This window comes from Corythoichthys intestinalis, chromosome 19 (genome assembly GCF_030265065.1).
Source record: "Corythoichthys intestinalis isolate RoL2023-P3 chromosome 19, ASM3026506v1, whole genome shotgun sequence".
Taxonomy (NCBI): domain Eukaryota; kingdom Metazoa; phylum Chordata; class Actinopteri; order Syngnathiformes; family Syngnathidae; genus Corythoichthys; species Corythoichthys intestinalis.
The window spans coordinates 29139039-29151691 of record NC_080413.1 but is presented as its reverse complement, the minus strand read 5'-3'; the positions used below and the strand labels follow the sequence as shown (position 1 = coordinate 29151691).

General features: G+C 40.6%; 1 protein-coding gene across 3 annotated transcripts in view; it reads left to right on the top strand.

The window, feature by feature from the left end:
• Positions 1-8915, top strand: part of LOC130907744 (centrosomal protein of 128 kDa-like) — an 81160-nt gene extending 72245 nt beyond the window's left edge. For all 3 annotated transcript variants that reach the window (XM_057823158.1, XM_057823157.1, XM_057823156.1), the window contains 2 exons: positions 3002-3110; positions 8366-8915. In XM_057823158.1, the coding sequence (XP_057679141.1) occupies positions 3002-3110; positions 8366-8460 (204 nt within the window). In that variant the 3' untranslated portion in view covers positions 8461-8915. The remainder of the gene's footprint in view (positions 1-3001; positions 3111-8365) is intronic.
• The last annotated feature ends 3738 nt before the right edge of the window (positions 8916-12653 follow it).

Below are 12653 nucleotides of genomic sequence, written 5' to 3'. Positions count from 1 at the left end.
GGCCGAATACTTTTGCAAGGCACTGTAGTGTGTGGTGGTATTTTGCTAAATGCTTGATTAGGTTGGTTGTATTAAAACTTCTTACAGCTTTACCACCACGCTTGACTTTATTGTGGCATATGTTGCACTCTGCCTCTTCATCTTTTTCGTCCTTTAAGGTGAAATGATCCCACACAGCTGACATTTTTACCGATAAAGTGTCTCGGTAAATTGGGAGACGGTAATGTAAATGTAGTGTGTTGAAGGTGTACCGTAAAATGCAGACCGGATTTTAGGGAAACCGAAGCAAAAACTGGATTGGATTATGTAAATCGGTGCGCTGGAAAACCCGGACCGGAATTTAAAAAAAAAACATGGATCGGAAGTCGGAAGATCGTAATTTTTCCGTGTTGGCCGATCCGATACAGATGCGCATTTTTTTGCCCATATCGGCGTCCGATCCGATCCAAATATCGGATCGGGACATCTCTAGTGCTGACAGCTCTGGCCCCCGTTTAAACAACACAAAATGCCTGTTCTAGTGGACTCACATAGAAAAATCAGACTAGTGGCCATTATTGTGTAACAATATTTGTTTGCACAGCATTTTGACATTCACATTTTATTTTGATCCAAAAATATGTACACAATGTATGAAGAGCACAGGAATGGTCATACAGCAACTTGTTTGGGCACTTTTGAACCCTGCCAATTTGAAATAATAGCCTGTTTTAAATTAAGGGATGACAATAAAAGTTATTTTATCTGAACTATCAATTAATGTGTAAAAAACAAAGGGAAAAAAGCAATTAATTGTTACATTATACATTAAATTTTGCATGAAAACATTGAAAAAAATAACACAGGAGGAATCTGACCTTTTAGCCAGATTGCCGGAATCACGCCAGCCAAACTGCTGGAACCGCGCTAGCGCAATTCCAACAGCCTGGGCTGGCAGAACACCAACAACCTGGCCAAAAGGCCAAACTCTCCTTCACCTTAGTCTTAAACCCTTGTACTGACTCAATTTTAAAAGTTGGAAAAAGGCATCGAAACACAAGTTGACAATGTATTCCAAGTCGGCAGCAATCATACAGCACAGAGAGACCCAGGTGAGTAGGCAAACTGGATCCAGGGTCACCATATCACAAGTCAACAAAGGATTCCCAAGAAAAATGACAAGGATTAGTTAAACATTATGTTTTAAAGGCTCCGGTGAGGCGGGCTGTGGTCCGGTAGACGGGTGTGTTTGGACGTTGTTTGGTATTATTTTCTGTTGTCGATGAGATAGGAGAACTCGGGCGTTACTATTGTCAGGGCAACAAGATTTAAGGATTTTGCCATCCTCAGCGCCATGTGAGTGTTGAGTGTTCACTTCTAAGTCGCGGGTTCCTCCGTATCAGATGTTTCTTGTGGCAAGACAAGATGTCCCGCCATTTGTTCTGGACTGTCCTCGAGGGTGCATGGGAGTTCGCACGGTCAGTCTACATGTGTTTTGTGGATCTGGAGAAGGCGTTCGACCGTGTGCCTCGGGGAGTGCTGTGGGGGGTGCTCCGGAAGAACGGGGTACCGAGTCCCTTGGTAAGGGCTGTTCGGTCCCTGTACGACCGGTGTCAGAGTTTGGTCCGCATTGCCGGCAGTAAGTCGAATTCGTTCCCAGTGAGGGTTGGACTCCGCCAAGGCTGCCCTTTGTCACCGATTTTGTTCATAATTTCTATGGACAGAATTTCCAGGCACAGCCGAAGTGTTGAGGGGGTCCGGTTTGGTGACCTCAGCATTGAATCTCTGCTTTTTGCAGATGATTTAGTGCTGTTGGCTTCATCAAGCCGTGACCTCCAACTCTCACTGGAGCGGTTCGCAGCTGAGTGGGAAGCGGTTGGGATGAAGATCAGCACCTCCAAATCTGAGACCATGGTCCTCAGTCGGAAAAGGGTGGAGTGCCCTCTCCGGGTCGGGGATGAGGTCCTGCCCCAAGTGGAGGAGTTCAAGTATCTTAGGGTCTTGTTCACGAGTGACGGTAGGAGGGAGCGGGAGATCAACAGGCGAATCAGTGCGGCGTCTGCAGTAATGCGGACTCTGCACCGGTCCGTAGTGGTGAAGAAGGAGCTGAGCCGAAAGGCAAAGCTCTCGATTTACCAGTCGATCTACGTTCCTACCCTCACCTATGGTCATGAGTTTTGGGTCGTGACCGAAAGAACAAGATCCCGGATACAAGCGGCCGAAATGAGTTTCCTCCGCAGGGTGTCAGGGCTCTCCCTTAGAGATAGGGTGAAAAGATCGGTCATCCGGGAGGGACTCGGCGTCGAGCCGCTACTCCTCCGCGTAGAGAGGAGCCAGCTGAGGTGGCTCGGGCATCTGGTTCGGATGCCTCCCGGACGCCTCCCTGGAGAGGTGTTCCGGGCATGTCCCACCGGCGGGAGGCCCCGGGGACGACCCAGGACACGCTGGAGAGACTATGTCTCTCGGCTGGCCTGGGAACGCCTTGGGATCCCGCCGGAGGAGCTGGTTGAAGTGGCTGGGGAGAGGGAAGTCTGGGCTTCCCTGTTAAGGCTGCTGCCCCCGCGACCCGACCCCGGAACAAGCGGAAGATAATGGATGGATGGATGGATGTCCAGAAGAGCTGATTGCTGGATTTGGTGGTGCAGATGCATGATGCAATCGTTGGGCTTCCATGGTCAGAAGGCGTCCTGTATCTGTTCTGCCCTTATCTGCCCGTTGTCTGTCTTAGCACTGCAAATTCTAATCACTTCAAGTCCAACTGCTCCTAATATCAAATATATTCTGCTTGTTTTTCTTCAGCTATGATATAAATGCTATTTAGTTTATATTGGGTGTGTTAGAGTATTACAAACAGCCAAACAGGAAATATGAGAAAAAATACTATTCCTTTCACACAAAACTACTAACACTATCAGAGTATAAAGTGTAACTATGATGAAGATTGATGCATGATTCAAATATTACAAGCATGAAACAAATCCAGACTTCGGTGGGCCTCTTATCAAGTTAATTTGTCTTTTAGGAGGAAAAGTTGGATGCCACTTCCAGGAGTCTGAGGCTAGCTGTGTTGGCTTCTTCCATCAACAGCCCCAATGCTTTCCTTGGTGGCTCCGGGAGCGCTGATACATTTTGTGAGTTTATTTTATTTTATTTTGTTTTCAATGTCACTTTTGTAATTCATAAAGAAGCCATAGATATTTGCTTGCTTGTATTATATATTATAGTTCTACAAACCTTTCAAAGTCAACTAACTTGTTGTAATATGTAACACTCGTACCAGAAACTTAAAACAACAGTTCCAAATTTCTTGTTTGATCTATCCGGAAGGGTAAATATGACCACTTAACCTCCTCAGATCTTCCGACATTATAATCCCACATCAAAACCAAAGCCATATTGATTTTGACGATCACACGTAGGGTACGTAATTGCTGGAATAGCCGAGGTCAAGGAACAAATCAATGCACATTTTTTTCCCAGATACAATTTTTATTACTTTCAGGAATTGCAATTATTTGTCAAAGAAAGATCGCTATCTGATACAAGATCATTTACGTATTCGCTGTCAGAGAACATTTAGCATGAGGCTCGTTGCTAACTTGATAATGGCTATGAAATAGATCAGTTTACCAGGAAATGTACTCATACCATATGAGAATATCTAATATCCCTGATATACAGTGGTATGAAAAAGTATCTGAACCTTTTGGAATTTCTCACATTTCTGCATAAAATCACCATCAAATGTGATGTCTCCTTCAACTAAAACCACCCAAACATTTATAGGTTTTCTTATATTTATAAATATAGCATGCAAACAATGACAGAAGGGGGAAAAATAAGTAAGTGAACCTTCTGCCTAAGGAGACTTAAAGAGCAAATGAAACCGATTTTTACCAAACATTTTAAGTCAGGTGTGTTCTCAATCACTGATGAGTGGTCTAAAGCTGCCCTGCCCACTATAAAACACACACCTGGTAAGAAATGTCTTGAGAAGCATTGTCTGATGTGCACCAGGGTTCGGTCAAAAGAACTGTCTGAAGAGCTGCGATCAAGGATTGTGTATTTGTATAAAGCTGGGAAAAGGATACAAAACCATATATGAAAGTCTGGATGTTCATCAATCGACAGTCAGGGAAGTTGTCTACAAATGGAGAGAGTTTGGCACTGTTGCTTCTCTCCCAAAGAGTGGCTGTCCACCAAAGATTACGCCAATAGTTCAGCGCAGAATACTCAAAGAAGTAAAACATAACCTTAGAATATCTGCTAAAGACTGGCGCAGTCCAATATCTCCGTGCACACATCCACTACTATACGTAAAACTATCGCCAAGAATGGTGTTCATGGGAGGACTCCACGGAGGAAGCCACTGCTGTTTAATACAGATCAGAGATTCAGATTCAGAGTTTATTTGTCATTGTCAAGATAACAACGAAATTCAGATTGGAGTTCCAACAATACTATGGGTTAGTTTCCATTAAAGTGCTTGGTGCAGAGCAATATAAAGGTAAAGTGCCCCCCGTGCCCCCACGATCCCACCATAAATAATAATAAATATTGATAGATTTACATAACCATTTATGCCCCCCCCCCACACACACACACATAATAAAAACATAGTTGCTCATTTGATGTTCGCAAAAAGGAACTTGGACAGTCCACAGAAGTTTTAGCAAAATATTTTGTGGACTGACAAAACCAAAGTTGAATTGTTTGGGAGTAACACACAACGTCATGTGTGGAGGAAAAACTGTAACAGCTCACCAACATCAACATCTCATCCCCACCGTGAAGCGTGGTGGAGGGAGCATCATGATTTGGGGCTGTTTTGCTGCCTCAGGGCCTGGACAACTTGCAATCATTAATGGAAGAATGAATTCAAATATTTATTAGGATGTTTTGCAGGAAAACCTGATGCAGTTTTTCAGACAGTTGAAGCTATAAAGAAGATGGATGTTGCAACAAGACAATGATCCAAAACACAGAAGTAAATCAACTTCAGAATGGTCTCAGAAGAACAAAATACACATTATGGAGTGGCCAAGTCAAGACTTAAACCCCATTGAGATGCTGTGACATGACCTAAAGGCAACGATTCATAATAGACATCACAGGAATCTGACTGAACTACAGCAATTTTGCAGAGAAGAAAGGGCCAAGCTTAGTCCTGATCTACAGTGCCTTGCAAAAGTATTCGGCCCCCTTGAACCTTGCAACCTTTCGCCACATTTCTGGCTTCAAACATAAAGATATAAAATTTTAATTTTTTGTAAAGAATCAACAACAAGTGGGACACAATCGTGAAGTGGAACAAAATTTATTGGATAATTTAAACTTTTTTAACAAATAAAAAACTGAAAAGTGGGGCGTGCAATATTATTCGGCCCCCTTGCGTTAATACTTTGTAGCGCCACCTTTTGCTCCAATTACAGCTGCAAGTCGCTTGGGGTATGTTTCTATCAGTTTTGCACATCGAGAGACTGACATTCTTGCCCATTCTTCCTTGCAAACCAGCTCGAGCTCAGTGAGGTTGGATGGAGAGTGTTTGTGAACAGCAGTCTTCAGCTCTTTCCACAGATTCTCGATTGGATTCAGGTCTGGACTTTGACTTGGCCATTCTAACACCTGGATACGTTTATTTTTCAACCATTCCATTGTAGATTTGGCTTTATGTTTTGGATCATTGTCCTGTTGGAAGATAAATCTCCGTCCCAGTCTCAGGTCTTGTGCAGATACCAACAGGTTTTCTTCCAGAATGTTCCCGTATTTGGCTGCATCCATCTTCCCGTCAATTTTAACCATCTTCCCTGTCCCTGCTGAAGAAAAGCAGGCCCAAACCATGATGCTGCCACCACCTTGTTTGAGAGTGTGGATGGTGTGTTCAGGGTGATGAGCTGTGTTGCTTTTACGCCAAACATATCGTTTTGCATTGTGGCCAAAAAGTTCAATTTTGGTTTCATCTGACCAGAGCACCTTCTTCCACATGTTTGGTGTGTCTCCCAGGTGGCTTGTGACAAACTTTAAACAAGACTTTTTATGGATATCTTTGAGAAATGGCTTTCTTCTTGCCACTCTTCCATAAAGGCCAGATTTGTGCAGTGTACGACTGATTGTTGTCCTATGGACAGACTCTCCCACCTCAGCTGTAGATCTCTGCAGTTCATCCAGAGTGATCATGGGCCTCTTGGCTGCATCTCTGATCAGTTTTCTCCTTGTTTGAGAAGAAAATTTGGAAGGACGGCCGGGTCTTGGTAGATTTGCAGTGGTCTGATGCTCCTTCCATTTCAATATGATGGCTTGCACAGTGCTCCTTGAGATGTTTAAAGCTTGGGAAATCTTTTTGTATCCAAATCCGGCTTTAAACTTCTCCACAACAGTATCTCGGACCTGCCTGGTGTGTTCCTTGGTTTTCATAATGCTCTCTGCACTTTAAACAGAACCCTGAGACTATCACAGAGCAGGTGCATTTATACGGAGACTTGATTACACACATTTGGATTCTATTTATCATCATCGGTCATTTAGGACAACATTGGATCATTCAGAGATCCTCACTGAACTTCTGGAGTGAGTTTGCTGCACTGAAAGTAAAGGGGCCGAATAATATTGCACGCCCCACTTTTCAGTTTTTTATTTGTTAAAAAAGTTTAAATTATCCAATAAATGTTGTTCCACTTCACGATTGTGTCCCACTTGTTGTTGATTCTTGACAAAAAAATTAAATTTCAAATCTTTATGTTTGAAGCCTGAAATGTGGCGAAAGGTTGCAAGATTCAAGGGGGCCGAATACTTTTGCAAGGCACTGTATGTGCCATCCTGATCTGCAGCTACAGGAAGCGTCTGGTTGAAGTTATTGCTGCCAAAGGGGGGACCACAAATTATTAAATGTGATGGTTCTCTTATTTTCGCCCCTTCTGTCATTGTTTGCATACTATCCTCATTAAAATATGAAAACCTATAAATGTTTGGGCAGTTTAAGCTAAAGCAGACACTGTTTATTCATCTGTGTGATTTTTTTGTGATCAGATTTGATGATTTTATGCAGAAATGTCAGAAATTCCAAAAGGTTTAGTTTTTCATACCACTGAAATTACAGTATCAAGTTTTACAACAAACAGAAGTATTTATTTTTTTAAATATTGAGACCTTAAATTTTGTCGTCATACTATGTTCAAAGGGAAATTCATAGCACAATGACTCATTAGTGCCATTGACAGCAAAAGACATCCGAATCCATTTTAACTGGCAGGGCTACCAGTGAATGATCATGTATCAGTGCCATTGACGGCGATAGATCTCCAGTCTGTTTTGACTGAATGATTGAAATACTGAAAGTCTCCCATTCAAAATTGATTGGACATCTTTTTCGGTCATTTGCAAGAATTGAGTGCCATCACGTTTGATACCCAGAGGCTGAGTTGCACTGTATTTCTTTTGCGGACCAAGCCAAGCTAGCGTATGAAGCAATTTTGTATACAATACTTAAAAAGAACAACCGGACTATAGTGTTGTTTTTGGCAGACCTTTTCATTTTCGTCTTATTCTTTTGGACGTAAATACTTATTAGTCTCAGTCATATTTTAGTAATTTCAAAATGTGTTCGTCTTCGTCTAGTTATAATCAACGAAAACTCAGACTAATTACTGAAATGTTTTCGTCTGCAAATGTCAAAGGTTTTAGTCCATGAATAAATAAATAAATAAATAAATAAAAGGTTTCCAACAATTTTGAATAAATATTGACAGACGAGCACATAATTGTACAGTCTACAAAGACACCACCATATCCGTTATGATAATACACACTCAGCAGAAAAACAGTACATTAGTTTCAATTAATTAAACTCACCTGGACGTCAGGTCACCTGGACGTCACGAACTATATGTAAAGTTTTCCAAGAGTTTAAGACGACACGCACGAACGCTATGCTAACGCTACAAGTTACATTTAGCATGTGATGTTCACTCAGCACAGACCTTTATAGGCTAAAACAAAGTGGAATATCTAGCCAAGATAAGAAAACACAACTTACCAAGCAACACCTGACATGTTTCACAAAAGAGCCTCGAGTGGACACGCAATTAGCGGGCACGGCACATCACATGAGTGACACGACCAAACACTGCTACGATGCATGCTAACTGAACATACAATAACAAATGTCACACATTGTGATGACGGAAACAATGGCAAATTTTCATCTCGTTCTCGTCTCGTCAGACGAAAACTAACCTCCATTTCATAATGATGTGGTCTCCCAAGACACATTTTTAGATCCTCATCGTCACGTCCACTACATGAAAAAATTGTTTGTTATGAAATATCTCCGTTATCTTCATTGTTGACGAAAACAACACTGCCTAAAAGATATTCTTTATTCTCTCAGCTCCACACAAACGTCTGACCACCTTCAACTTGGACAGCTCTGCAATGAACATGACTGAATTTCTCACTGATCCTTTGCACCTCAACCACAAGTGAACTTACTTTTTGTTTTTGGACTGTGCATATTAAACCAGTGCTAAACCAAAACTAAAAGCAGCTCCACTGCCCTTGTAAGTGTCACCACTAATCCGTCTGATTACCTCAAACACACCAACCTCTGATGGTGCCAACCGCCAAGAATGCAGCAGAGGAGGAGCGCTGATTCAGTTTACAAACCGGAATTTAATTTATTCACTCAATTATTTGTGCCAGTACATAAAGTTTCTTCAAACATACGCCAATGTGTTTAGTGCTGCATAATACGACTGAAAACATCACCAGTGCCTTTTTTTGTTGTTGTTGTTGTTGTTCTCATCATTATAGTGTTGTAGTCTATGTTGATAGAGATCTTATTTTGTGTATTATGTATTTGTAAAAAAAAAACAAAAACACTAAAGTCAATTTTTTTTTATGAACTGTGAAGAAGTATACACACTACAAATAAATCCTAATGGGGCCCTAACGTTTGTTTTCCAAGAAACCCCTGGTGTTGATTCATTTCAGTGTTTGTTTGCTTTGCAGCAAGAGACTACTGCTGCTCCTGCTAAGAGATATTTATTCACATTCTCTCTTCAAATATTTAATCGGCTAAATCAAACAAGAGAACTGCGGTAACTTCTTATGGAGACGGATTGCTTTGCTAATATTACTCTGTTTTCGGTAATCTCTTTTGATCTGCAAGCTCTTTTAGACTTTTTTAGACTAGCTTTTAGATCAGCAACAAAATTAGTATCATTAAGAAAAAGATTAAAAAAATAACACAATGCAGTTTACCCCCAAAAAAATAATAATCCAAATTGAAGTACAATTTTAAAAGGTAAATTTAAACATGTCGATATCTGATCACTGAACCTGAATTGATAGATGGTAAAGCATATATTCCCAATGGTTTTTTTTTCTTATGGAGATAATTTTTTAAATTCCGTTTTTTTTTTTTTTTTTGTTTTTCAGGGTATAAATGCTACTGAATATGAGTAATCCAGATCTCTAAATGGGAATTGTACAATGAACATATTTCATTATTCAAAGATTAATATAACGGAATGTGGGATTTCTGTGATTTAAAAAAATACTTATTATTTTCTGACTATAAGCTGCACAGGCCATTTCATAAAATAAAAAATGCATATACCGTAATTTCCCGAATATAACGCGCACCCCAACTTTACCTGTAAAATAGGGAAAATTATTGTACCAGTGTATAAAGTGCACCCTAATTTTAGCACCAATAAATATGAGTTTCGTGTCTCGAACCTTTATAAAGTAAGTGGTTGCAGCATTTTTTAAATTCTTTTTTTTTTTTTTTTTTAAATAACAATATTAATTTTCTGTGGTAAAATTGCTCACAGTTTACGATAATTTTCACAAAGTAAAGAGTTGTAGCGAGTTTTAACAGAATTCACCAGTGGAACTAATGTTGGCAAGTTGTGTAGTTCCTGGGGGGGAAGAGTTTAGTTAAGGGAACAGCTGGAAGTAAACTAACGCTCCGCGAGTTGCGTGCAAAACGTGCGTTGTTACTTTGTGAGTTTCAATGTCAATAAAACAACGCAGTTTGGCTCCAAGGTTCAACACTCCTCCTCAGACTCCTGTCCTAGCTCGCTACACGGGCAACACTTCTAACGAAACGGATTGCCATATACGCTCTCTTTAAGACAACATCGCCGTGTGCCGGCATGTTGCGATACAAGGTATGAAAAATGTACCGGTAAATAGTAGACAAATACCCCCGCTAACTCGAAGATTAAGCCTAATGTCAAAAATTCTGAACTTCAGGTTAGGGTTTAGGGGTTAACAGCATAACAGTGCCAATGTAAAACAATGCAAATTACACACAAATTAATGCACAGTGCAATAAACACAAAGGTAGGGGTGGGCGCCGATGCACACGCACAACCGCAGTGCACACACGCGGTCAATTTGGCGACAAAAAGTGGCAGCAACTAAGCACTTTACACTTAATCAGACTTACAACACATTCCAAAGATGCTAAACAAACACGTCACCTCATGGCATCAATGTGCAACAACAAATATGACTTAAACAATTAGAGCTGGGAATCTTTGGGCACCTAACGATTCGATTACGATTACGATTCAGAGGCTCCGATTCGATTATAAAACGATTATTGAAGCACCCCCTCCTTTTTTTTTTTTTTTTTTTTTTTCTGGTATGTTTTGTACATTAGTTCCAAAATTGTTCAAAAATCCTCTCAGGCTAAACCAAACTACTATTTCAGTATCAAGTTAACATATAACAGTAAACAAATATACAAAAATAACAGTAAAAAAAAAAAAAAAATCCAGTCCCCATTCTGTATCAGCAGCTTTAAACTACATTCAATTAAATTAATGTTGTGAATCAACTGTTACAGTTGTTAAAATTGCTCCCGTTATTCCATAATTTCCCTTCTGTCTACTTTTGTCAAAGTTTTAACACTATTTCATCATTTAAAGATAGTTTCAAGACAAGATTCTGCCGATTTAGGAGTATTTTAGATTAAAAGTTAATTAGGTTCGCTACAACAGAGCCTTCTAGAGAGGTCTACTGCTTTAGGATGGCGGCTGTTTACTTACGCCGGAAAGTCTGTCATTTCACATCTCTGTTCAATAATACATGGTCTAACACCGACGTCGTCTGTCATTTTGCATCTAGTTCTACATATATATGAGATCTACTGTAGCCGTATGTTTGTAGCAACTAGCAACTGGGCGTTCTTTGTCGCGGCTGTCAGCCGCAGTCAGGTATGATTGTTTTTTTTATCTAGCAGCATGAGTTGAACATATTTACTCTCGGTCCGTTCCTCATTGCCTCCCAAAGACCGCACGGACTGTGTTTTACTTCAGCTTTACCTGGTATAATTCAATAATCGGAATTTGGATATTTGTGAATCGTTCTCGAATCTTCCACGGCCGAATCGCGAATAATCTAAGAATCGGAAATTTTGCACGCCTCTATAAACAATGCTTGCCAACTTGGAGCGATGACTACCCGGCGTTGCAACGGCAAAGCTATGAAATGGCCAAGCATGTAGGATGTTCAACATATCGCTGGAACCCTCCATAATGAAGGTAAAATATTCACTTTCATTTATGGACGTACAGAGCTCAACATTCCCTCGTACATCTCAACAAGTGGCTGCACTCGGCTCGAATGTTTTCTTCGAATGTTCTTTTTCAGCCCCAAAATACTTGTGACTCACTGCTTGTGACTCTAGACCAAAAAAGGAAGTAATTGTGAGCGGTTGCCATGGAAACGAACACGGAGCGGGAAGCTTTCTAGCATTTTCTATTCAAAATGCTCTTCGTACACGACTACAGTAGTCTTCATTCTACATACATTATGAGGCAATAGCAAAATAGTAACGCAGAGACACTAAGGAAACTAACTTTAATCAGATTACTGGTTTAGAAAAATGAATGAAGAAAGTAATCAGATTACAGTAAGACGTTACTTAGTAACGCGTGAGTGAAAACACGGCTATTAGAGACTTTAAACGCACCCGAAGTGGTAAAGTCGTCATTATGCGCTGGGGCGTGGCGCGAAATTAAAATTATTTTCAATGAGAAAATTAAATATAACAGCGGTTCAGGGGAAAAAGCTAAATTGAAAGGGTACTTAATCAACTGGTATAATGTTATTACACTAGTTTGCACACTCAATAAATGAAATGTGGTCGTGTTGAAAATTAGCCAATCACATTTAAAACTACATAATGTCAGCACTCAACTGTCACTATCTAAAAAAGTGCCTCCACATGAAAATAGTCAATGTTGCTCTCCTCTCAGCCCTTATACTGTAGTATATGGGATGATAACTTCCTCCTTTAATACAAGGCTTGCACTTAATATGGACGGATGGTGAGCGCCACCGAAGCCAAGAAAATATATTTCTTTTAGCAGTCTGATAAGAGTCTGTGAGGATAGCTAATCTATTTCCAAACAGATTACGTTCACATTGAGATTCGCACTTTCCCGCATAAATCATATTTGGTGGGCTTAGCATTCATTTCCACTCTGGCGCCGTAATTTGCTTCTTCATACTGTAACTGCACGGCGAACAAGGCGCCTGCTTATCTCCACTGTATTTGGTAGCAAAACACATTTAAACACATCCATCCTGCTGCTCCCGGTGGACTAGCTTTCCCACATATGCTGTGGCCTGTCATTAGTCCAGTTTGTCAGGTGACATGC